The 27480-nt window shown below is 39.8% G+C and overlaps 1 protein-coding gene across 1 annotated transcript; it reads right to left on the minus strand.

Annotated features, from left to right (window-relative positions):
- On the minus strand, positions 1-26762 carry CLPTM1L (CLPTM1 like). Its single transcript, XM_042870280.1, has 17 exons — positions 26580-26762; positions 26278-26378; positions 23877-24066; positions 22524-22666; positions 20574-20652; positions 17875-17992; positions 16198-16292; positions 14586-14670; positions 11944-12047; positions 10803-10868; positions 9167-9217; positions 8175-8257; positions 6614-6648; positions 6289-6344; positions 6160-6204; positions 2402-2517; positions 1-1600 (listed from the first exon to the last, which is right to left on the minus strand). Exons 1-17 carry the CDS (start codon positions 26742-26744, stop codon positions 1522-1524), a joined length of 1611 nt encoding a protein of 536 aa, XP_042726214.1. The 5' UTR covers positions 26745-26762; the 3' UTR covers positions 1-1521.
- Between the last annotated feature and the right edge of the window lie 718 nt (positions 26763-27480).

The raw sequence follows: 27480 nt of genomic DNA on the forward strand, positions 1-27480 counted from the left end.
TCAGATTTGCATAGACTTATGGATATTTAATGCCAACATCAACAGGTCTACAGTCCTCCTCATTTGCAATTAACAATGTAAAGATGTCTGAACATAAACATGAGGTAAATATTCACTTCAAGACTCCTTTCCATTGCCAGTAGTGCATAAGGATTTCAGGATAAGAAAGACTGTGCTCTGTGACAGAAGAATTTACGTGTGTTTCCATATCTTTCTGAGACTCGAGTATGCATAACACTTCTGCACTATCAGATATCTGGATAAAAGCTACTTCATAGAGCAGTTAAAGAGTACTGCAATCTGTGTTCTTTGAAGTTATTCAATTAATGTTTTCAGTCAGTGGCAAACAGCAGTTAAATAGCCTTGTACAAACAGGGTACTATTTACCACGGCAGCTGAAGAATGATTAGGGTTACTCTGTAGTTATTGGCCAAAGGAAAAGCAGAACTACAAAGTAGAATTCTGCCTTCTGGATATTTCTGTTTAAATTATTTCAAAGTAAGATGCTTATTCTTCACCAGGCTGGTTTTCTTCCCTTTTTCCAGGAAGTGCTCGGTATAGTAAGTGAGCAAAGCCATTCCACCTGAATGATGTGTTTAATCACATAAATACAATGGGGGTAGGAGAAACAGGAGAAGGATCAAGGAATTATTAAATTTGAAACACCAGGGAATTGGCCCTTTATGTCACTCAGATACCACATTACAAAGAATTAAGATGTTTTAAGAGACCTTCCTAGCACACAACAGTGATTTGCATTACATTAATACCTACTATGGCAACAAAAAAGGTTTGTCAACAATGCAGAAAGGTTTATATGAACTTGGATACATATTAAAAGAAATCATGTTACAGCTGTTTCACACCTTCATTCCATTTAAGACAACTGATACCCTCTGTCAATGTTGTTGGCTAAGAAAATGGCTAGAATTTGAATTTTAACACCACCATCTGTCTCATTTATTGCCAACAGATTTGAAGCTCCGAACTTCCTATGTCCACATATAAATTTAATACTAACTTCTAAAATTCCCATGATTTCTGTTATCAGACTAGGACGATTTGTAATTAGCATACAGTTGGATAATTACACATTTTCTTTTTGACAGCCTCCAGTTTGGCAGTAATGCTTGACTCTGCTGTAACACACTGGTTAGTTTTTTGACTTTTCACAGTGGCATGGCACCGCACTTCCACTTACTGAGTTGCCTTAAAAACACAGATCTGGATATTAATTACAGTGCTCTGGACACTTAAGGTTTTCACTGAAGAGGAGCTTAAATGCAGGAAGATTATTTAATGACATCTGTCAGACTGTGGACCTTGTGAGGACACACGAGGATCTTGAAATAGAAGGATATCAAAACTAGATTTTTGGCAATATAGAAGATGTATAGTCCATGTAGTTCTGTCATAAGCTCTAAAAATACTCTTATTAAATAAGTTTTTCTTCCTTAAGACCAGATAATACACGTAATCAGTAGAAGTCCAGGGTCAGAATCTTTAATTATTAATTATTCCCTATGAGCTTTTTTTTTTTGGCTTTTCTTCATAGGATTCTCCATATTCATTCACTCTGCTCTTATCCACAGGATAAAGCCTGGCAGGAAAAAAATAAAACTTGTTACCCACAGGTTACTTGTCTGCTGTCTGAAGGACATTTAATCAGTTCTCTACTATTAAATTTTAAAACAGAATTCCTTTCTCATCATATTTTCAGTTTCCATTTTTGGCCTAAAAATATGACAGACTTAAAAATTAGCTACAGAAACACCAAATACTAAGACTTATCAAATTGTATTTGATAATTGTTAAAAAATTGTTGAAATTGATAATTCAAATTGTAACAGGGGGGGACTCTTAAGAGACATCTTATCATTAAGAGACAGATTCAAAACCAGGGCGCAGCCCCTCTCAGAAGCTGTTGAGTTTTTAATTTCTAGAAAAAAAACTCACCTTGCAAGGAGACCTACTTTACTACTCTTAGTGTGAGCATATAAACCTAAAACTGAAATCTGCATTTACCATTTTTGGTATAACATAAACTTGGCTTAAAATTATTGTTTCTTTAGAGAAATATTTGTCCTTGGGAACTCTATCTTAGACTAGATAGTTAGAAAAAAATCTTCACTGTGATGGAACAGGTTTCCCAGTGAGGTTGTGGATGCTCCCTCCTTGGAATCCATCAAGGCCAGGCTGGATAAGGCTTTGAGCACGCTGGTTCCTGCGTATAGCAGCAGGGTTGGAACTGGATGATCTTAAATGTCCCTTCCAACCCAAACCATTCTGTGATTCTATGATTTAATGACTACAGCATATAGCCTTTCCAGATTGCTTTGTAGTTCTTACGCCAATGTGAAGTGCTGTAAAAACTCTTAGGAATACTGAAGAAAGGCCATACCATCTTTGGTAGAGATAGACCAGGAACACAACATCATCTCGAAAGCATGCCAGTCTATGAGATGTTGGCATAGTGATAATAAAAGCAAATATATCATCAATAAAGGTGTTGAATGCCTACAAATAAAAGAACAGAACACTTCAGTTAGCTGTCAAGAAACAAAATCAGACAAAACGAAGCAAGGAATTAATACAAAGCAATAGGAAACAGGCTTACCAGTGTTGTTCACAGATACACAGACTATTTCTTTTTTATAAAAACATTTAATGCTGAAAAACCACTGCAAACTTTGAAGTGCTTTTTTTAAATGAAGATCATACTGTTTACTGAATTACAGTTAAATTAAAAAGGATATAGGTCTCAACACAAACTGGCAATCTGCTCTTGCAGCTCAGAAGGCCAACCGTATCCTGGGATGCATTAAGAGAAATGTGATCAGCAGGTCAAGGGAAGTGATTCTGCTTCTCTGCTCTGCTGCCATGAGACCCCACCTGGAGTACTGTGTCCAGTTCTGGGGACCCCAACACAAGAAGGACACGGAGCTACTGGAGCAGGTCCAGAGGAGGGCCATGAAGATGACCAGGGGGCTGGAGCACCTTCCATACGATTAAAGGCTGAAAGAGCTGGGGCTGTTTAGCCTGGAGAAGGCCCCGTGGGGACCTCACAGTGACATTCCAGTATCTGAACAGCATCTAGAGGAAAGCTGGGGAGGGACCTTTTATGAAGGCATGTAGTGACAGGACAAGCAACATGGCTTTAAACTGGCAGACTAGGTATTAGGAAGAAATTCTTTACTGTGATGGTGGTAAGACACTGGAACAGGTTGTCCAGTGAGGTTGTGGATGCCCCCTCCCTGGAAGCATTGAAGGCCAGGTTGGACGAGGCTTTGAGCAACCTGTCCTAGAGGGAGGTGTCCCTGCCTATAGCAGCAGGATTGGAACTAGATGGTCTTTAAGGTCCCTTCCAACCCAAACCATGCCACGATACTGTTTGAGGTAAGTGAGAGTACTTTTGTATGAGAGGAAAAACATGTATTCAACTTCAGCAAAATTTTTAAAAGAAACTGACAAAAAAATGTATTCAAACACTTTACTCAAATGATTTAAGATTTACAAAATGTCATAGTCCACTTTCATTTTTTGTGGATAAATTGAAACTTTTGTAAGAACTTACTCATTTACTGCTCTTAAGAACATTAACTTGGCAGCCCTGGGGAGATTTTAAAACATTTTCAGTGCTTTCCTGGAAGCAAACATCCATCCCTTATCTGAGATGCAATTTTCTACACCATTTCTGCTCAGCTAGACATACTCTAGGCTGTTTCTGAAGCAATTATGAAATATTTATCACTTTCATCAGTGACAAAATTTAAATTCACAGACATTTGCTGGGAAAGCAACGCAGAGAGGCTTGAACACGCAAAGATGACATTATTTCGAGAGAGAAGGTAAAGGAAGTGAAGAGCAGGGCAACTCCTCTGCATCTGTTTCTGGTCTATAGAGAAGACTAGTCAATTCTTCACAGTATACCAGCTTTAGTACTCATAAGATGGTGCAATAAGCTCACTAAAAACATCCAGAAAACCAATTCAGCAAAGAATATTCACTAATGGGCTAGCAAACAATCTCCTTACAACGGCTTCTCCTTTCATTATCAGAAAGCTGTTATTCTGGCTTCACAGTGCATGAATCCATGTCACAAGAAGGGAAAAAAAGACTTGCTCTTGAAAATTAAACTACTGTTGGTATTATGAAACGAAGCACGAGAAGAACACTGAGGTGTTGGACAGGAAGAAGTTCTTATTAGTTCCAACAGGAAAGCTCCTTCTGGCAAGTCAAAACTAATCCATCAATCCAAAGTGTTCAAAGAATATGTATGGCACTTCTCAAGCCTGCACAAAGATCAGTCAAGGAAAAAGAAACACCAAAACTTGGCCAGTTAGAAAACAAGGCCTTTCCAAGTTAACTCCCAAGTGAGTGATCCTATGATGATGAAAGGAAGAAAAAGTTTCATCCTCCCATGGGCATTTAGGCAGTCCTCAAAAATAACGGAAACTGAATACATCAAGGCAACTCATATAATAGTATTTAGTCTAGCTAGTTTTCTTTTGGGATTACTTCATTTGAAGGTATGCCTCATGAAAGTATAAAATGTAAAACTACAGAAAGCAAAAATTTAGGAATGTTTGCATTTTTGCCAAAGTCACCCTTAGCAAAAAAATATATATATATATTTAAGTTTTAAAAGAAAAAAGTGCTCTCTTATTTCCAAAAAAAAAAAACCAACAACAAAACGAACAATAACAGAAGAGACCTTGGACTATTTTTTTTGCAGGAGCACAGAAGAGAGCAAGCAACTTTAAATACCCACTAGGAAATAGCCCAAGAAGTTGAACATAGCTGAAAACACTCTTTTCTATGTATAGCCACGCTTCACTGTGGTAGTTTCTGGCATCTCTTAACAGCAGCCCCGTAAATGCTCTTTAAGAAAAGGCATTTCAGAAGCAAAATTCTGCTATGAAGGTTACCTTCAATACTGCCCTTGCATCCTGCTGTCCTTCAACTGCTCACATCTCTTTGCAGTTATAAATTTTGCCAAAATTGTGAAATTCCTTCCCTGCGCCTTTTATTTCTCTCTATTAAAAACATTCTGATTTACCTACTATGGGTTTGAAAAATTAGGACCTTATTTTTATTTTTGGACTGATTACTGTATTGATAACTATTTAGTTACTATGCTGTTATTATCTATACTCCAATCTGTTTCTCCCAGATGGCTCAATACTCCTTCAACACATAAAATATCAGAAATCTGGGCTGTTGCTGTGGGCTCACAGATATGGAAAAGTTATAACAGGCATTCTGTTTTAAGACTACATTTCTTTTATCACACTATCTTTTCAGAACTGAACAGAGTATCTTGAGCAGCTTTTAATACTTCCTTTTGAAGCACTTAAGTTCAGGAGAATTGAAATACATTGGCCCAAAGGGCAAACAAAGCAGACTTGGAAACTCAATAGCGGGTGCTGCTTGTCCTCCCTGTCAATGCAAGGAATATACCTGGGCACAGACATCTGGATGGATGAATACAATATCAACCCCTCAGACACACACGGAGGTGCTTGTGGGTGTGTAGGTATCAAAGTGTCAGTAAGCTGACTTATTTTTAATAAACTCGCTTCCCCTGCCCCAAGGCCTCACGTTGTGCCTTGCCACAGTGCTGCATCATTTCCTACAGTCTGGGTGGTGGGGACAACGCACCACAGCCTAGCACACATTTGTCACTGCACTTTCCCAGAAGCTGGGAAGTACCACACAAGCAGAAAACAATCTGTACTCTACTTCTGTCTCTGGTATCTCCCACAACTTGCTAAAATGTGGCCTCTCAGTGCTCTTATAATATTGAGAATTACACTTTGTTAATGTAATCTCTTTTTTGCTTTATTGAAGTATTAAATTGAACATTAGATCACTTGCAAGGCCAACATTTGTACATACCTAAGACAGGTGACAGTAAAAAAGCGAAATTACCCACACCCTAATTTGGATGAGATTCTCTTTATAGGAAAGTTGTTATGAGAAATGGATTTATTTTTCCTTGAAGAACGATTGCAAACAAATTTGTTTTTACAGGCAGTTTAGTTCTTGAAACAAAAAGAAAAGCACTCACAGCCTTAAGCTACATAATACTTAGTTGTTTTTCTCAGAAAATTGTTCTCAAAATGACAGAACCAGTCTTTAAATTAAAGCTTTACTTACTTTGTATGTGAAAGCCTTCCAGGGTAAGTGTGCAACAGATTTCATCTAGGATGAAAAGAACGTATCATTTGTATTAAAGCCTGGAAGAAGACACTACAGCAGTTGCCTTTTATTGCTTTTCAGTCTCACCTTGTAATTTACAAACAGCTGGGGCAGCATAAACAGGAAACCAAAAGCATACACTCCTGAAGATAAAATACAGAAAACTTAACAGACAAAGGCAGAATAGAAGTATCCTTTCACAATTAGAGAATTACAGATTTTCCTAATGAGAAAATACATTTAATCCTTCTGTTTCAATTGTAGTTGATTCTTCTCCCTTTCTTACTGCAATAATTCTGGAACCTATGTTCAAGTTATTGTTCCATGCAGATGCAAGTAATATTGGTGATTTTTTGAGTCTTTGCCTCCAATGGAAGAAGCATGAATAATAAAAAAATAAGAAGGGACTCACCATTGACAAAGCTGTTAATCAGCCAGGAGTACCAGCTATAAACAAACAAGACAATCCAGTTACTTTCTCACCTCAACTAAAAACGTGAACCTGTCATACAACACCTACACAGCAGGACTCTGACAACTCTGAGAAGTGGATCTGTTGAGAACTGCTTTATACACAAACCGAACACCTTACACCTGCCTTGGAGTAGAAGGGCTCCAGAGATGCTGCTGACCATTACGCAGCTGATGCTTCACATCCAGTAATTCTGGAGAGCTTTATTAAGTACTCGTATACCTTTGGAGATTGTTCTAAGATTTCTGCACCCCACCTGGCAATGCTGCACACTGAGTCCTGTCAGTATTTCTAACACTGTCTTCTCAATGTTAAGGAGGCACTTGACAAGGCACTGTAAGAAGTTCACAGATTACAGACCACAAATACTGTTCGATGCAAACCCCTAAAAGTAAGCACTTATAAAAGATAATGAGAAAACACAAGAAATCTACACTTTTCTCTCCTTAAATCTAACAATCCCTCCCTACATACGTTCAATGGAGCAAACCCTTAGCTCCAGCATTAGTAACGTTACAGATGGCTTAGATGGTACAAATTCCATACTTCTGCTTGTAATAGTAGATAGCAGAGAGCTGTTCTATCTGCTGCAGGTAGAGAGTGAGTGCCAGAATTTTTATATGCCATATATTTGTTAACTCATGAGACAAGAACCTTCTGAAGAAGCTATTTTCTAATAGAGAGAAATGGCCCTAAGTTTTGGTACAAGAGTTACAGAACACGTAGACAGCAACAGAAGATTCTTCTCCTGTTATTTTAAGGCTGTACTTGTTCTCCTCCACATCACTTCTGGGCCTAGAAACTATGAAAACAGCCTACACAGCCATCACCAAGCATGTGTTTGCAGATTTTTTTCCTAGAGCAAAGTCCCATGGCTATCTATTTGTCTGCTTTTCTCAGTCAAATATGAACTAGCTGTATTGTTTTCAGGGAAGGCGGACTGGAGTTTCACCTTTTCCTGAAATACAGACCCTTCAGCTCTTGTTGATGTCTCACAGTAAGTCTGTGGTTTGAGGGAGTACAGGCTCCTTTCTCAAAAACACTTCTGCTTGTTTGTCATCCTACCTGCCACATTTCTCAAGGGAGAAATCCCTTGGTCAAAGCAAATAATCTGAGGACAGTTTTTGCTTCTCTTGATTACTGAACTCAACCACAGTAACCTCTTATCTCTCCCTGTCATCTTATCTGCTCTCTGAACATCAAAGAGAAGCTTTCTTCCTCCTCTTGTGATTGACAGCTTAATCTTGTATGCAAGTTATTGAGTACTACAGTAATATCAGATTACTTGTGAAAAAACACAGCTTGAAATAAGCCATAGCTTACAGGGTGTTAAAAAATGGCTACACTTTCCAGCCTTAAATTCCATACAAGTCTACACTCCCTAGCTTGTAAGTCACATAAACAGAACTGATTTCTATATCCCATCATCTCCAATTAATCAATACAGAAAAAACAGGGGATGTTTCAACCTTTTATGAGATCCTTTATAGATTGACAGTACCTTTTGTATTTGACATTCAGCAAGGAGTAAGCTGCACCTCCAATACACAGTGGATAGAGTAAATATGACAAGTATTTCATAGCCTGAAGGACAAAGAAAATAGTTTATTAGTTCACATTTTATATACAGCAGACTTTTCATGGCATCATCTCGAAGACAGCCACATCTTTTTTTTCCTGAACATCTTTTCCTATTTCTAAATGTCTACTATTATTTCCAGAATGCTTCAGTTCAAGAGATCCTGAAAATTCCAGTGCACAGTTGAGACCACCAAAAACCTCAGTACATAAGCAGTGTGGGCCAGTTTGAGAGCTGCTCTCCACTTAACACCACTGTTGCTACCTATGATCAATCATTCTACTGGCATAAGTAACAAGTACAAATACTGATTTATGTAAGGAATACACACAAAGAGTAACTTTTCTTCAGATATGTTGCTTGCCACTCTGCTTCTCAAAAAAATGTTTCAACCAGATTCCAGCTTCAAACACAGACGTAATTCAAGATTTCTGGCCTGTTACAGATGTACTGATATCTGCACGTGACCCATAGATTAATGTCATAACTTCTAAATCTTTCCATTAAAGAAAGCAGATGGTGTTCCTTAAATCTGATGAGATTTATCTGAGGCCTGATGAGCTTTACAGTCACAAGAGGACAAGTTTCTGGAAAGGTGCTTTCAATCACTCATGACTTGTTGGTGCAGACATATTAATTGCTAGACAAAATTTTGTGACTAGTTTCATCTAGTTTGACATCCTTAGTACAGATGACATTTTCTTCAAACACTGTAATCCAGCTAACAAAGAACTCTTTTGCTGTTTCTTTTCATAAATCATTAGAATGAATCTTCACTATCTGATCATTTGCATGATGACGATCCCCTTAACAAGTATGAGAAGATGAAAAATACACTTGTAGGAATAAAACCAGCAAAAGAGCAGACCACATTTATAGACTTCATCGATCAGAAGTTAAGGATTCCCTCTTACCTGGGTATCATATTCCTCAGTTTTCTTTTCAGAATCGTTGGATGCGCCAAACTGCAATACATATAAAATATATAATCAAGACAGAACTGGAAGAAAAGGCTGACTCCCTAAATAGAGAATGAAACTGCAAGCTCACTTGCTTATACAGTCAGCAAGGTAACAGTTCAAAGACCTTATCAGTTCTTGCGTACAACAGTCATACAGATGTCCTGCTCAGTCTGCTGCACAGCAGCAGGGTAACCAAAAGGTTTAATGTTTTCCTTCATATTTTACACTCAACATCCAGGACTTTTTTGCTTAGGAAATACAGCTGAAACAGTTCACAAAGCAAAAGCAGAGTCAACATGACACAGCATCTGGCAGTTAGAGGAAGTGATTGTGAAAAACAATGACCATTTCACATGAAGGCATCACTTATGGATCACCCTCAATTCCATGTCTGTCTATTCGTTCACTAAAAATTTTCTCAAGATTAAAGGCTAAATTCTTCTATAATTAGTGGCAGCATTATTTTTAAAGCAGCATTTTCATAAGAATTACAAATGGTCCAACAATTCTACTGTTGGAAATACTGTTCAGCAGCCTCTAGGCAAAAGATCAACGTTCGGCAAGTGACAAGACAATTGGCAAAGTGCAGCTACTTTGCAAATACTGCCACTTTAACAGAAAAATATGTGATAAACTGGATTTTCTTTTCTGCGAGTTGTTGTTTTGAGCATGTGGATGTTTTTAAATGTCAATATGAGTACTAATCAATTTCTGCTTCCAGACCAACATAAGATTACTCTTAACAAGACAGATAGGCAATTCAACCAGCTGTGTTCCTGTAGTCTTACAAAAATGTCAAAGTCTCATTAAAAGAAACACATTTCTTCAAACGTTGTTAAAGGAACAAAGCCACAATCTTCTTAAGTAAAGACTTCCAACAGAACAAAAGCCCATCCAGTTCATCCTATGAAGTAAACAATATTAAATAACTGTTTCTCACCAACAAAAGGAACTATTTAAATGTAGGCTATCCTTTAATCAAAGGTGTCTTTTCCCCAAATTTCACCAGACAATGAAAGATTTGAAAGAGACTACATTCATGTCAATAAAATGGAAATATTACCTGCATTTATTTTAACCCCTGCTGACACTGCAAGTCCTGCAAACAGCTTTTGGTCTTACAGTTCTTACCCAGAGGACCTATAAAACACTTGTCTTTTTCCCAGAGCATGACACAACTTCCATTAGTTCTACAATAGAGAAGTTATACCTACGGCTTCATGAAAAATTCAGTTCCTTAGTTTAAATCAAAATGCCAGTTAAGTTTAAATTAAAATGCCAGTTAAGTAAAGTTGCCTACTTTTCAACACAGTAGGCAAGAGCACAGTCCACCTGCTAAGATTCAGCACGTATGGGGAATTCTGAGGCTTCTCACATCATAAATACATACAAATTGCTGCTGTTTCTACAGAACTGACCAAAGAAATTCTTACATTTGAACCTATTTATTCTGCTATTTCATTTCAGTTACCCATAAGAGAGGATCTTCACATCACAGAAAACCACAAGTCACAGTATCCTGCAGTTACTGTTAAGAAGGTAAAAAGCTCAAGAGTGCAAACCACTGAAGTGTTGATGTCTATTGTACCTGAATTTTGGGTCGTATGCCTTGCCACTTGATTGTCATTTTCAAAGCCTTCTTCACTTTCCAGAGCTGTTATTAACAAAAACAAAATTTGCACATAAAGAATTACCCACAGGAATTTTTAATGCAAGGTTCAGATGATCAGAATCAAGATCCTCGAATATCTATTTTAAGCACTCACTGCATAAAGCTGTAATAGTCTGACTTCAACATACTGTCTGAATGCTGATACAAACCAAACGGTGTGTTCCTCGACAAGCACAACACTGAGAAACTGTACTACTAAGTCCCCATATCAGTTGAGGTACTGTAAGTGAAGTAACAGAGTCCTTTCAGGACATCTGGACTGCAGTGCCTCCATGGAGTCAGCTGCTCAGAGCCATTGTGAACCTCAGAGCTCCAGCAGCCACCTGTTAAGCAAGTTTTTACATAGCACCACTGTTCAAAGTTTTCACAAAAGCTTAATTAGTTTTATACATGAAGGTAAAATCTTAAGGATCGCACTGTGACTTTGCATTCATATCTGCAACTACAACAGACGTGTAGTCAAAAATTCCACATGGGAATCCCAAATTTATTTTTATATACTGAGAAATCATTAGATCTGCAAACAACACTAGGTAGAGAGATTCTTCCTTCCTATTAGGGCTAATTTTGTGCTTCACTGCACCTAAGCGGGCTCCTAAGGAGTACCTGCAGCCCATTGGCCTGGTGAGCAGTCATCAGTCCCTCCCTCCTTCCCCAAGCACCTCAGTCACAGCCAGGGAGAAAACTGCAGTCCTGAGGGCAGTGTGTGATGGGCCACAGCCAGCTCTTTGCCAAATGTGTCTGTGAAAGTTTGCTGACGTGGTCATACATGCCTGCTCACCAGTGATGCGTATCAGTGATGTGACAGGAAGGAGGCTCAGCACAGCTCTGTGCTTGGCTTCTACAATATGTGCTGACACATCCCAGAGAACACCTATGCTCCCAGTTTAGTTATTTAATAAAGGGACACAGCAGTGCTTTTCCAGTAAGACTTTAGCAACCCTCTTCTACAATAAGCTACAGAATACTCTGCTAAGCAATACTGGAAAACTCCAGACACAGATGACAGATGTTGCAGAGAATACTGCTACCTGGTTCTAGAGCTTTACCAACTCACCTCAATCACAGCACCAATGCCTGCTGGGATCAGTACCAGTAAACTCGTTTGCTCATCCAAAAGGAAAAGAAATATTACAACAGTACTAAAGCACCGCCAAAGCACTAGGTGGAAAAAAAAAAACAAACCACAAAAGGCTTATTAATATTTACATAAACAGCTGAGATGAAGGAAGACTGTTGGCTCATTTATTTAATTCTGTCCTAAGCTGTTTAAGCATGAACTATATACATCTTGATAGTTCAAACAGTCCTAGAAACAGCCAATGATCTACAGACCCCACAACAATCTTGTGGAGCAGCTGGCTTATGGTTTATGGTTTAGTAGCTTGTGGTACTAATAGGAATAGGAGAGTGGTTGGACCAGATGATCTTGCAGGTCGTTTCCAACCTTGTGATTCTGTGATTCTGGCTGCCCATGGTTTGGATGGGTGCACGCTCTGCTGGGTGAAACACTGGCTGGATGGCCAGGCCCTAAGAGTTGTGGTCAATGGAGTTAAATCCAGTTGGCAGCCAGTCACGAGTGGTGTCCCCCAGGGTTTGGTACTGGGGCTGCTTCTATTTAACATCTTTTTTAATGATCTCGATGAGGGGATTGAGTGCACCCTCAGGAAGTTTGTGGATGACACCAAGTTGGGAGGGAGTGTGGATCTGATAGAGGGGAGAAAGGCACTACAGAGGGACCTGGATAGATGGGCCAAGGTAAACTGTATGAGCTTCAATAGGGCCAGGTGTCGGGTCCTGCATTTTGGTCACAAGAATCCCAGGCAAGCCTACAGGCTTGGGGAGGAGTGGCTGGAAAGCTGCCTGATGGAAAGGGACCTTGGGGTACTGACAGACGGTCAGCTATATATGAGCCAGCAGTGAGCCCACATGGCCAAGAAGGCCAATGGCATCCTGGCTTGTATCAGTGATGAGCAGACTAGGGAAGTCATCCTGTCCCTGTACTCAGCACTGTTGAGGCCTCACCTCGAGCACTGTGTTCAGTTTTGGGCACCTCAGTACAGAATGGTGCTGGAGCAGGTCCAAAGAAGGGCAACAAGGCTGGTGAAGAGCTTGGAGAAAATGCCCTGTGAGGAGATACTAAAGGAACTGGGGCTGTTTAGTCTGGGGAAAAGGAGGCTGAGAGGAGACCTTACTGCTTTCTTCCAGTATCTGAAAGGTGCTTACAGCAAGAGCGGGGTTGGTCTCTTCTCACTGGTGACAGGATGAGGGGAAATGGCCTCAAGTTGTGCCAGGGTAAGTTTGGGGTGGATATCAGGAAAACCTCCTTTACAGAAAGGGTTGTTAAGCACTGGAATAGGCTCCTCAGGAAGGTGGTTGAGTCACCATCCCTGGATGTGTTCAAAAACCTTTTTGGCGTGGTGCTCAGGGACATGATTTAGTGGGGGGTCGTTAGAGTTAGGGTAGCATGGTTAGGTTGTGGTTGGACCTGATGATCTTTAAGGTCTTTTCCAACCTGAACAATTCTATGACACAGTCAGAATAAAAAGACAACTAAGGAAAAAAACCTTTTAAATGAAATCTTCATCACACAAGATGGAAGGAAAACCAACAATTCAACACTATATTAATATTATGAACTAAGTTCCTGACATTTGAAAGGCTGTGAGGTAATGACAGTTCTTGAACCTCGTACAACTGATTTCACGCTTGCAAATAGTAAGAACTACATTTTAGGTTTATTTCTCAGGTTTTGCAACATCCTGAAGGCATCTAAACATCTATCAAGCAAGTCTCTGATTAGACTAAGCAGGGACAGAAAAGGGGAAGAGTTACAGCGCACTCAGACACCAACAATCACGCTGTGCCTTTTCGGGGTAATTGCCTGTCACACTTTTCCCTTAGGAAAAGAAAGAGATACAAACAGAAAGGTAACTAAGGTTTAATAAAGGGACAATAGAACCATGAGTTAGTTACTGGAGAATGAAAACTGGTATTTCGATAGTAAGATTAGAAAATCTTTTGTAACTCAGTCTTTCCAGTTTGTCTTAGCTATATAACTGGCAATTAAAACTTAAAATGAAAATTCTCTGCGCCACTTTGGATTTTTATTGACATTTTTGTCTGCAAATACCAAATGTAGTGTAAGTTTTGCCTTATAAAAAGTACTCTAGGAAGACAATAAGCAGATTCTCCACATAAAAATCATGCTGCTGTTTATCCCGATTTTGAATGCCTTATTTTTTCTTTGTATTGATACTGCTGACATGTTTTCATCAGTCTGCAAACACGACACCATTAGGGATAATCTCAGAGGCCAGATAGCTTCAGGTTTACCAGTTCTGTTTATAATCACAATGGATAATCTATTAGAAAAGCAGCCAGTAATTATTAATGCCATAAGCAAGGCTGAGGAGCATTAAATCTCAAGTGTCTGTGGCTGCATGCTACCTTCATCTGCTCTGGGAAGCCTTGACGTGATGTCAGACCACTGTTTCTCTTACCCTTCCTACATCCTATTCAGTTCAACCCCCATCATACCAGCAAAGTTAGAACCAGCCTGCTAGCTATTTTGTTATGCAAAAAAACAACTAGTTTTGCCATCCTGGATAAATCTACAAAGTTTCAATTTGGAGTAAGAATAAAAGCACACAGTATATATTATACAACACACATTTCACTTTGCATGCTGGGCAATACCTGCTTTTGTAGACATTCCAATCATGCTTCTCTTTTTCTTCCAAAAACTGATGTCATTTTTAAATGCAAGGAAATCAAAGAGAAGCTGCAAATAGCAAGAAGGACACTCATTTTCTTAGCACAGGCACTAATTAAAGACTGCAAGCTGAACAATTAAAAATGCATTAAGATCATCTGTGAACTAAAAATTAAAACAAATAAAAGCTAAAGAGAAAAAAAACGTTTTAAAAGCCCAGGCTCCAAATGCAGTGTGAAATAGCAGGAGGAACAGCAGGTACTGTTTCTACTCTAACACTGCACAATGCTGCATCCCATGAAGAAAGTTAGTGACCCAGTACAGGATAACACATGGCACAGGACAGAGAGCTGAATACCTGCAAGAACTGCTCAGCTCTTTGACAGATCAGGGAAAATCATGCTGAATTCAGTAAGCTCTTTGTACCAGACTGATAGTTGAGGCTTGGATAGCACCAAAGTTTCAACAAAATCCTACCATGCTGCAAATTAGGTTCTCTCTCTATTTCAGCAGTAAGGATTTTACAGTAAGCCAGTAAGCAGTCAGGCCAGGTTGGATGGAGCTGTGGGCAGCCTGATCTAGTATCATATATGGAGGTCAGTAGCCGTGCATGCGGCAGAGGGGTTGGAGCTTGACGATCCTTGAGGTCCCTCCCAACCCAAGCCATTCTATGATGATTCTATGATTTGGCCTAAACTTTAGGGATTTTTTAGCATTAAATTTATGAACAACAAATATTTTCTTCAGTTTTCTTAGTACCTTTACTCAGTACATCTTTCAGTCTTTTCCTCACACATTCACTGTCTTAAAAAATAAGAAGCACACATTCAAGAAATTCTTATAGTACACAAAAGAAAAAATACCAGAATATCTAACCCCAGCCTACTGACATCTTACTGTCTGATAAACAGAATGAAAAATTAAAGAGTGATATGGTTGAGAAATCTATGACTTTCAAACCCTATTAATTTTATGTAATGCAAGTATAAAAGAAACATAACATGCTCAACAAGTTCTCTCTCCCAGAAGACAGGAATTGTATTGCACCTAACTGTAGACATCAAAGATGTTCAAAGTAGAACAGTGAGATCTAAAAGCACTGTCCACCAAAACAAAGATTTACATTTATACCATGTCACACCCAATACTGATGGAGAGAAACAGAACAAGAAATAACTACGCCTAGAACTACAAGCTCTGCAATTTACACACATCTTTCAAGGCTGATCTGGATTTCTGCAGGGGTTAGTAGCCAGAGACTCAAACTCTATCAGTTTGAGTCTACATAATACCGTACTGGTATTACTACTACTGTAGCTATGCCACTGCAGTGATAGCCTTGGGACAACTCAACTTAGCAGAAAGCCTGAGCCATTGTTGACAGGTAATTAATTCTTGGATCTCTACTTGAACTCCAACTTAAAAAAAGTAATAATAACTTTAAAGGTTTTATATTTCGGTCAAGATTATTATTTAAGGCCTAGTTACTGTTTCCAAGAACAGTTCTCTCTAAATAAAAGAGCTGAAGTGCAAACATCTCCCCCCCTTTTTTCATTATATTCTATAATACCTGAAATCCAAAGTTATTCCACTTACATGGAATGCTGCTACAAAGAAGGTCAAAGCCAGAAAGTACAGGTTAGTGTCAACAAAAATTCCTTTCACTTCATCTGCATCCTTTTCTGAAAATCCTAAGAGAAAGAAGTAGTAGACAGTTAACTGCTGTTATGCTAGAGACTCCTTTGAAAGGCTTATTTCACCATCATATATTTAGGTAAGGAAATATAAACCCAAAACAAGATGGTAGCTTTATTGGTAAAACCTGAATCTACACATTTTTTGGCTAGTTATTAAGCTAGCCTTAAACAGAGCCCATCAGTTACAAGCAGACAGATGTGCCTTTAACATATTGCACAACTACAGAGCATAAGCTGAACAACTGAGACACGAATGGCAAGACGCAGGAGGTCCTTCTGGCACAAGTAGGAAGAATAAGGATTCTTCAACTCTGCCTCTGAACTCATAATCTAAACAAGAACAGCGAGTTTCACAGTACAAACAAAAAACAAGAAAAGGAGTACACTGTGGAAGGCAACAGAGGTCAGCAAGAAACATAACAATACGTGTAGCATCAGATCTTTTGATGGCCCTCGTAGAATTAACGCAGAAGCTTGTCCTTGATAAAGGAAAAAGAAAAAGCATCCTCCAAAAACCACAAGCTGTAAGCCAAGAACGTACTCTCCACTGACTTTTGAAATCAGAAAAGGACGAATGCTTTCTACTTTTTTTATATACTGGACAACCATTATTTCAAAGAGAGCTGCCTGTGATAAATATGGTTGCCAGAATGAAGGACTGCATTTGGCAAATGACAGCTACAGCTTTGAACTTCTTCAGTCAGCATAAAGATACCTTCTTGATGAAGCAGTCTCAGGCCCCATGATTAAAGTCTAAACTTCTCAGAAAAACTGAGCACTCTCAGCAGTTCTCATAATATGGATCATCAAATCCTTTGGCAAATAAGAGCCATTCTGCCTCATTTCACAAACTGAGGCTAACATGATCTGGAAACTGGCAGTTCAAAGTTGTAACAAAGTTAGATCCTCACAAGCTACAGAGCTTGTCTATTAATTTAGACTTTCGTACAGTCCAGAAAAAGCAGGAATGAGACACACAGAGCGTGCTAATGTTCAAGCTTCTAAATCATATTTGCCTTTCACTTCTCAGTTTCTCTGTATTACCCTATAAATTCATAACTGCAGTACTTGACCTGAGTCAAAGTAAGAGGCAAGTCAGTTCTGAAGTAGCAGTAGCAGTTTAATCAGAAGTTTAATCAGAACCATGATTTTTTCCTGATTCTCAGCTCAAACCCAATGTCTTTCTGCTATGCTTGCCTGTGTTTTGCCGTGGGTATATGGTTGAGTGACCAGCTATACACAGCTTGTATAAGAACTGATCTACCTTCTCCACTCCATGGATGACAGAGGAAAACTGATCAAAATGCTCTCAATTGCAGCCACTTACTTTCGCAATAGGACTATCCAAACAACATTGAAAGTTGTTTCACTTCTGTCCTCCATCCCTGTATCACGTGTCAGCATTTTGTTTCCACCTTGCCTTATTACAGTAAAGCAATGTTAAGATTTATAGCACCAAGTCTTTTTATGAGTTATCCAGAAAACGGTGCCTCCTTTGTACTTGAAGGAAAGAAGACTGTTGCTTTTTTCTTGTTTATTTGGTTTTCACCTAGAGTCATTAAAAATAAGAACATACCAAACTGCTGGAGGGAGTACACAGCATCCTGCATGTGGATCCAAAATCGAAGTTTTCCAAGAGAGATTTTGTCATATGACACTGTAAGAGGTAGCTCTGTCGTTGAACGATTTATGACCTGCATTTCAAAACAGAAACAGCTTCTTTTTTAACAGAAGAATTGCACCAATCACATTCACTTTTTTGAAACTAAAGAAACATTATACCATATTATGATTTAATCACATAATTTTAAGTCTGATGTCTTAAAGGCTTGAAATCTTTGTGAGTGGCTTTTTTGGTTTGTTTTGGTTTTGTGTGTTTTGGTTTGGTTTGGTTTTTTTTCCCCAAGAAATGCTAAATGATCAGTTTGTTTTGTTCAAGTTCTTACAGAAACCTCATTGTTACTGTATACAAAAGCCCTTGAGAAGTTTACATGAAGTTCCCTCTGCTGGTCTCAGTTGAAGTGAAAACAGTGTATTTAAAGAAATTTTCCATTCTGACACTTCTTCTATGAAAGTAGACAAGAAGGTCATGCTAAGCTACACGACACTCACACATACAAAAACCATATTCTGAAGGACATAGCCAGACCTTTACTAAACTGAGGATGTTTTTGAGATAAATGAAGGCAATGGTGGCAAAGCAAGATGCTGCTGCCTGTTCAGAAAGGTGAAAACAGCACAGCTAAAGCTAAGTAAGAGACTCTACCTGTAAAGCATAGCATATGAGGTGCTGCAAATAAGTTCAGTTAATTCTCCGGTCTCATCAGCATTTCAATTATGAGAGATAAGTAGGGCCTGCTAAAGACCCTTTTTCTTTTTGAAAAAAGTCTTACACTGACATAGCTCTTTCTCCATGACAACCGTCTCTCAAAAAGGTTTAAAACAAAATAAAATTGTCCTTAGAAATAACAGAATTCTCCACAGCTATTTAGGCACAAGTTCAGGCAACATGTTTTAAATTTTCAGGGAGAGCTTAAAGGCTACAGCCAGGCAGGCCCTCTGAGTGCCAGACCTATTAATCTCAGCTTCTTCTTACTCCTCAATCATAATCCCCATCTCAGAACTGTTACTCTACACTTTCTACAGTAATACTTAGCTCTCACTTATCAGAGGTGAATGGGTTTCTTCCGATCTTGATGTTGCAGAAAATGCTTTTAGGGTCCCCAGATATCAAGGTCAGATGTGGGTTGAGAATTATGTTGGCTCTCCCATGCACTCTTTCCTCCAGTAGTCTCACTGCCCTCTCAAGGCTTTTCAAAGAGAGCAGTAGAAGACATGTACGCAAGGGAGAGAAAGGAAAGCTGGGAGAGGTTTTACAAATCCAGCAGAGATCTGCAAGGGATATCCAAACAGGATGAAAATCAATGGGTTACAGCTGAAGGCTGAGGATGCTAGAAAGATTCTACTGAATGCTGTATGTTGATCCTCCAGGCTTCTCCTTTTAAAGGGATGTCTATAATCTCTCCGTTCTCATTCCAGCTTCTTATTAAAGTTTACATCAACATTTCTGGGAGAAAAGGAAAAGAATTTTTACCTGTTCAAGACAGACAGGAAACAAAAATTTTGCAAATACATGGGCAAGTAAGATGCAGCAAGCACCATCTGGAGTAACAGACAAAGCACTACTAAAGAGTAAGGAATGATGCAGAGAGAAAATCAGACTGCCATAAAGATAGAGGCAGAATTTCCTGAACACTAAAATCAAATTAAACAGCAGTTCAGTAGGATGAACTCCTTCTTAATGAACAACTAGAAGTCTACAAGTACTAACTCAGTTTAGTGATCTCAATCACTTTAAGGCAGCACATTGCAATTGCACTTACTGTGATATAGATGACAACTGTGGCCATGTTATTAACATGACAATGCTGAGGTTGTTTGTAAACAGGGTACACAACCAGTTAGAAGCTCATATGAACATACCAACCTTAACAATGAGCTGTGTTAAGAAACTCAAAACAAATGACAGTGACTGCTGATAAAGACATTACAAGTGTACCTAAAGAAATACTGGACAGAATTACCTGCTACCACAATCTGTAACTGAAATACTCTGGGGTTTATTTTCTCAAATAAGCCTGCAACAGGCATCCTTAAATAATATTCTCCCAACATTCAGCAGAAAAATTCTTTGTCTAAGCTAAACTTCATGATTTGGAATGAGAATCTAGAAGGCCTATGGAAAGCTTTCATCTACCAAGACTCCTACCTAGAAAATGCTGAATATTACATTATTGTTTAACAAGAAACCAGCATTATACATTATTGTTTAATAAGAGACCAGCAGTAGCTGGTCTCTTATCTCCACGTTACTCCAGTACCATCAACATTCAGTATGCTCATTTTTCTAGAAGAAAAATAGAAGCACTCTGGGACACAAACACAACTTCATCAACCAGCTTAGGGAGTCATGTGGTTGCTCTCACCACAGCTGATGCTGCAGTTTTCCCCTCATCCTTCCAAAAGGCAGCAACAACGGAACGCAACCATCTTTTGGCAGAATGGAAGAACGTATTTGGCAAATACTTCTGCAAGGATGGGGAGATTCAAAACCCAAATTCAGACTCTCAGCTGACCATTAAGTCAAACAACAGTCACTGATAGAATCCTTTAGTAATAGATTTTCATTACAGTAAAAAACTTATGAAGAAAATTTTAATTACAACAATATTTAAGATTACTATTAAATGTAATTAAAGGCATTCTATTACTCACCATCAAATCTTTCACTCTGTTGCTTAGCTGATCAATAAATAATATTGGAAGGTAATGCACTGTCTTCCCCAACTGAACCCTAGGATGTTTAAACATGGATTTTATAATTGTGGTGACCTAAAAAACTTTTCTATTCAAGTTAGCACTCAATCAACACTTTCAGATCTACCCATACAGGTATTTCCCATCATCTTTCCAAGCACATTAGTCTCCAGCACACACCAAGAAGCAACTGCTAGCCTGGTCTCCCATTGAGAGAAGTCCGTAAAAGTAGTATGCATTCCAGTTTATTCTTTTCAGTTTAGTTTTACTTTTTTGTAGAAAGAATAAGCAAAAAAGAATGAAAGAGAAATTGAATCAGCTGTGATGATGCTGAAGCTGTCGCATGAACAAGGATAAAGGAACTTTAAAAGTCTGTCAAAAGAGAAACGTGCTGACCGTATATTTGCATCCTTTGTCTCAAGTATTCCTCTCCTGCTGCAACAACTCTCCAGCATCTCCCCAACCCCTCTACACCCTCAGTGACATCTACCAGATCAGTAACAGCAGATGCTCTACTCAGCATGGGACTAAGTAGAGTAATGCCTTGCTGGTATGCACCTTAAAAGGCTGGATACTATCAGCAGGATTGCACAAGGAGCATTAAATCTCTCTCTTCCTGAACAGAAGCACTTGCTGGGACTGCTTTATCATCTCTCAAATCTGCACAAAGCTAGTAGTAGTTTAACATCCTTTGAGGTCTCTATAAAATTAACCAGTAGAAAACTGCTTTGTCAGTAACTCAGAGAACTGTTTGGCCTAGTGCCCCAAAAGGCACAAATTCCTGAAGTCCTTCATTAGGGAGGCAGTTGTTGCATACACTGTGATGTACTCAGAGTGGAAGTCACATAACTGAACTTTTTAAAGTCCGAAAATAGAATTTCAGTAGTTCACAAAGAAGTCTCTACCTATGTTGATAAAGACTGTGTTCTAAATACTCAAGAGTAACAATAATACGAAGTATTAACTTCAGCGTCAGAAACAGATTCTCTAAATGAAGAAAGTTCAATTTCTACAAAATAACTACAATTAAAGCTACTGCTAGTAGAATTGAAGCAGGCTATTTCATTTCCAAACTATTTCCTGTATCATACAACAATAAATCAACACTGACTTATATCTAGACATGACCAGAAATGATTCATTAACTCCTTCCTGTTTTGGGTCTGCCTTATGACTTGCTTGGTTTATCTATTCTGGTTGGGAAGCTATTTCAGAATCCCAGTGTCTGCTGACTAAGCAGCTCCTTCTGGATTTAAGAGGATACTTGTGGAGAAAGGCATCAACATACGGCAGCACCAGCCAACACAGCACTGTTGATATGGTTAACACTGCAAGCAATTTAAGTGAGCTGCGAGCAGAGCTACTGCCCATCTAAAAGCTCACTTTTTAGTATTTTCTTGAAAAAAGTGACATAATGTATGAAAAAACACTGACAAAATAGAATAAAGCAAGCCACAGAGAGGAAAAAAGAAGATGGGATGCAGGAGATCAGCTGTGCTACTTAAGCACTCACTGTTTACACAGCTAATCTGCATGTGAAGGATAACTGTAAAGGTCAAGAGACAAATGCTTTAGTGACCAGAAGTATTTCAGATTTGAGAACAAGAGGGTACGAAGCCCGCTACAGCATTTTACTTTTATCTCTGTAGTTCTGTTTTGTGTTACCATGGTAACACCCATACAAAAAGATATTTTAAATCCTTAACTCCCTAGGATCAAGATATTACCAATAAGGTTTTCAAGTACATAGTATCTCACTGTTGTCACTGCTGAAATGCAGGCATTAAAGAGTGCCTATTCTTGTCTCTTCAGCTCAAATTTAAGCAAAAAATACTGAAAGATAACTTTCACAGAAATGCGAATTAAATTTATATTAACAATCCTAGCAAAATTAAGTCATTAACTTACATTTTCATGTAACGGTGAACATCAGCAGGGAGGGATGATCCATCAAACACAAAATCTTCCACCATGACATTCAAGGTTAACCTTGATCTCCAGTGAGAAACAGGCTCATCTAGAGCACTGGTCTGTCTTTCTGCTTCAATCTGCTTTAAAAACACAATAAACAATAAACATACATACTTACTGCTTAACCATGCAGAATTCTGAACAGGATAATACTCTAAAGCACAGACAACTATGGAGTTGTAAGCTGTACCACAGAATAGATGTTAAGAAACTTGATTTTAACCATACCAAGTATTTTGCTTAACTACGACAGAATGATTGTAAAGATCCACCAGAATTTGACACTGAAAAACTTCAGTGCTCATTCACAACCCAGTTCACTGAGAGTGAATATCCCTCCAATTTATTTTAATGCCATGGGCATCTGCATGTATTGAAAACAGTCACTCAAACGTGAAGATAGCACAGTATTCAGATGTTACTTCCAAACAGACAAAAGGATGCTCAACTATACTCATCTTGGGGAGTAAAGAGATCAGATCACTTGGTTTGAACTTCTGAGCCTCCAAATACTGTATAAAGCTGTGCTGAAGCAGGCTAAGACTTGAGCTTTCAGATCTCCAGGGTACTCTATTTGCTTTTCCTGGGATGAACACCATCTACTGTGACTTTTTAATGCTGGACTCCAGCTTCATTTCCTTTTCGATTTTATTCTAATAGGGTTTAGGAACAGGACTAACAGCTACCTCTGTATTTCAGATTCCAAAGGATTCTCTAACTCCCCTTGAATACGAGGTACAACACTGTAAGTATTTCAGTACATAACACCATTTTTTTCCCTCTGATGAGTAATTATAGTAGTATCCCTTAGCAAATACTGTGTTATTCTCTTGAAATGAAAGAACAGCTTATGAGAACATCCTATAGGAAAACAAGCAGTACGTTTTGGTCACTCAGCAATGTCAAAGTACGTATCGCTATTTTGCAAAAGCAAATTACTTCACAGGAATCTGATTCACTATCCAAAGCAGCAGAATTCTGTTACAGAAGAATACACTATTTCTACCAAAAGCAATGAACCCTTAAAAAATTAATATTAACTAGGGAAATATTTTAATAGCAGCCAGTGTAACAGTGGGCTCTACATTTGCTGGGCTAAATGGCCTACCTTTAGTGTATGAGAGGACATATGAGAAGAATGGAGGGAGGCTGTTTGCCCCTTTTTTTTTTTTTTAAACGTCCCCACCATTTATAGATGCAAGCATAGCAGATGCTAACACTACAAGTGTCTACAAAAGAAATGCATTTTCTTTCCCCACTTGTCCTCCTACAGGTGGCAAATTCACCTACCTGCGTGGTTGACTCTCCAGTGAGCAAATTAACCTCTTCTGGTTTAGGGACCATGTACGTGGTCAGAGGGCTCACTATATGCACCTGCTTACCATCATGCCAAGGCAAAACGCCCGCATGATGAAGAAAGATATATGCATATAATGTGCCATTATTTCGAGTTTTCTTTGGTACAGAGACATTCACTGTCCTAAAATACAAAATAAGGACATTATGAGATGAGACGTTGAAATATTAAGTTGTTACAGATAGGGATCACTGAAAATGTTACAATATTCTGAAAGGAAGCAAGACAATGCACACCTCATTAACATGCCCTAAAGAGCCATAGCTGGACGGGATCAATTCAGATTCTTATGCTCCAGTATGTTACCACAGTGCCTGCTTTACTGTGTTTTACTATTACCTCAAGTCACATTGATCTTTGTCCAGCATGCCCCTCCTTACCCTAGACAACAGGCCCACATTATCAGTATCAATGTTTTCCCCTGCCACTATGTTGTATTGTCAAAATTATGCTAGGATTTGTAGAGAAAAACCTTCCAGGTGCTGAGTGTGTTCAGAGATTGTAGGCATGATTTTTAAAAAAATCAGTAAAAAACCAAAGCCAAGCACTTTACCTTCTCAGCTACAGCGTGTTGAACACAGAGCTATGTGGAGCCTCAAGCACCATCAGTTCACTCTCCTTGAGTTTGCCAAGGAAGCATCCTTACCACTTTGCTTTTTTCCCCTCTGGATGCTTTCACTGGTACAGCAAGACCACGTTAGTAAAACAGTTCTATTTTAAAATCTGCCATAGATTAATATGACCTAAATCACAGAAGTTCATATTTTTTTATTATTAAAAAGACAGAATGACAAAGAGCTGAAGCAAATCTTTGTCAAGAGAGTGAAAAACAAAACCACCGCTTTAAATAACAAAATTGAAGCAGCAAATATAAAGCACAAAAACAGTTCTAATCATATAAGCCTCTTTACAATACAAGAGTGCACTCAAAAATTTATCTAAGGACAAGATCTTAGTGCTAACATCGCTTCAGAAGATCTTGAAACCCTGAAGCACCAGAAAAGTTTTACTTCTATTATTACTAGCACTGAAACAGTTATACAGAAGCTTGTTTTTATAGCACAAGGAAAGATAACACTGTATGACTTCCAGGTTCCATTCAGAGTCTGAAAGCACAGCTGTTTAGAAAAAAAATCATGTAGGTGATAGACTATGTACATGTTATAAAGTCCCAAGCGTTTCCAGGCACACTGACATAGGATTTTCACAATGAGAAGCCGTTTTTACTACCAGTACTATCAGTTTGCTACTGCAAAACATTTGTTTACGTAGCTAAAAACAGTACGGTGATGTAAATTTAATGTTGAAATGATACAGCACAACTAGTAAGGTATTTAGAGTGGGATCTGAAAACTGCAGACAATTCAGTACAGTGTCCGAGGTCTGTAAAATCTATATGAGAGAAACAAGCACTTCTGTATTTGCTAGCAAAGCTTTGTTTAGAGAGGCTTTCCTTCTTGCGACCGTGAGGTGTTCAATATGGAGCTTCTGGAGTGGGTCCAGAGGAGGGCCTATGATGATCAAAGGGCTGCAGCACCTCTGCTATGAAGACAGACTGAGAGAGCTGAGGCTGTTTAGCCCAGAGAAGCAGAGACCTGCTACTGACCTTCCAATACTTAAAGGAAGCTTACATAAAGGAAGAATGGTTTTAAACTGAAAGAGGGAAGACTTAGATTAGATGTCAAGGGGAAATTTTTTACTGAGGGGGTGCTGAAGTACAGGAACAGGTTGCCCAGAGAAGCTGTGGTGCCCCATCCCTAGAGCTACTCAAGGCCAGGTTGGATGCGGCTCTGGGCAGCCTGAGCTGGTGGAGGGGCGGCCCTGCCCACAGCACAGGGTTGGAACTGGATGATCTTTGAGGTCTCTTTCAACCCAAGCCATTGTATGATGAATGTAATAAACCTAACAGTCCTCTTATTGACGCTACGTGAACTCAGTGTACCAAACCTGCAAGGCAGGACTGTGATGTCATTCATGAAACATCTTAGGAACTTCTAATTAAAGAAAAAAACATACTTTTAAATACCTTTTTTTTTCTCTTAACCTATAGCAGCACCTAGTCCTCAGCTCCAAAGCTGATGTTCATTTCACATCTTCCCTGCCTCAGCACTGCTTCTAGTTTGCACTTTTGCACTTTATGAATACAAGTGCAGACCAAACAGACCATAGAGTATGCAAGAATAGCTTCAATCCAAAACCAAAGAATACAAGAAGAACTCTATTCTTCTAAGACTGCCATCATGAACAGTCAAACCACTTATTTCATACGCATTCCCGTACACGTATTATTCAGGCAACAAACTGCAAAAAACAGGTCACGCTTCTAAGACTTACCTTTCAAATTTTGACTCAATATCAAAATCCTCCACGTTCAAAACCAGATCTATATTACTCTCAGCACCGATGTTTGACCGCGTGGTAGTATAAACACTCAGCTGAAACGGCAAAGACAGCAAAGGGGAATGACGGCACAGAAGCATCAGCTCACCCACCGGCACTCTCAGCGCGGCGATCCGTAGTAACGCAACCCCACTACTTCTCCGAGCGTCCGAGCACTGCCGGAGCGCTCCTCACCTCCCGCTCGCCCCTGACACCGCATCGCTCGGCGTGGGGCCCGGCCCGGTCCCGCCGCTCACCTGCAACTTGGGCCGCCGCGCCAGGTAGGGCCAGACGCAGGCGGCCGTGCCGCCCTCCAGACAAGGCCGCGTGTAGACGATGCCGTACATGACCCAGCACGTGTGCGCCACGTAGACGGCGAACACCCCCACCGCCAGACTGGTGAACGAGCTGCGGCTCAGCATGACGGCCACCCCCACGGCCGCCGCCGCCCGCGCATCCCCCCCTCTCCGCTCAGAGCTTCCCCGCCCGGCTCGCCGTCACTTCCGGCGGAAGCGGCCGCTGCACTTCCGGTCGCGCCCCGTTGCCTAGCAACTGAAGTGGGGTGGGGCTGGAAGCATTGTGATTCTAGGAGCCGTGAGGCGCGGTCTCAGCAGAGTGAAAGGGGAGGCTGAAGGGGCCGTTGTGACGTGGCACTGTGCGCTCACCTGGGGAGCTGTGCGCTGACCGCAGGGCACTTCGGGAGTTAATATGGGAGAACGCGAAAGAACCCTGGCACAACTTGAGGCCACTCCCTCTAGCCCTATCGCTGTTTACACGGGAGAGAGTAACAGGAGAAGGAAGATGTGGGTGGGAAATAAGAGTGCCACAGCTCACGTTCCTACAAAAACAGCTGCAAGCGCTGGCTGCAGCCCCCAAGTCCAAGCAGCTCACCCCTGAACCAAGAGGTCGAGCAGCAGGACAGCCTCTTCTCCCAGGCAACAAACAGGACCTGAGGAAATGGCCACAAGTTGTACCAGAGGAGCTTCAGGTTAGACGTAAGGAAGAGCGTTTCTCTCAGAGGAGCCAGGCACTATAAGGGCCTGCCTAGGGAGATGGTGGAGTCCCTGGCAGAGTCCAAGAGGAGTCTGGATGAGGAGCTATGAGATACGGCTTGGTGGCTTGTGGTAGCAATAGTAATGAGAGGACAGCTGGACTAGA

This window comes from Lagopus leucura, unplaced genomic scaffold (assembly GCF_019238085.1).
Source record: "Lagopus leucura isolate 7727_CA_CO unplaced genomic scaffold, USGS_WTPT01 Super-Scaffold_100002, whole genome shotgun sequence".
NCBI lineage: Eukaryota > Metazoa > Chordata > Aves > Galliformes > Phasianidae > Lagopus > Lagopus leucura.

Bases quoted from the DNA above. Each gene is read 5' to 3' on its own strand.
- CLPTM1L (XM_042870280.1), bottom strand. From the start codon at position 26,744: ATGCTGAGCCGCAGCTCGTTCACCAGTCTGGCGGTGGGGGTGTTCGCC. The intron at 12,048-14,585 runs GTATTGCCCAGC...TTTTCCACCTAG, and splicing joins TGGAATGTCTACAAAAGCAG to TGCTTTGGCGGTGCTTTAGT. The intron at 10,869-11,943 runs GTGAGTTGGTAA...TGTTAATAACAG, and splicing joins GCATTGGTGCTGTGATTGAG to CTCTGGAAAGTGAAGAAGGC.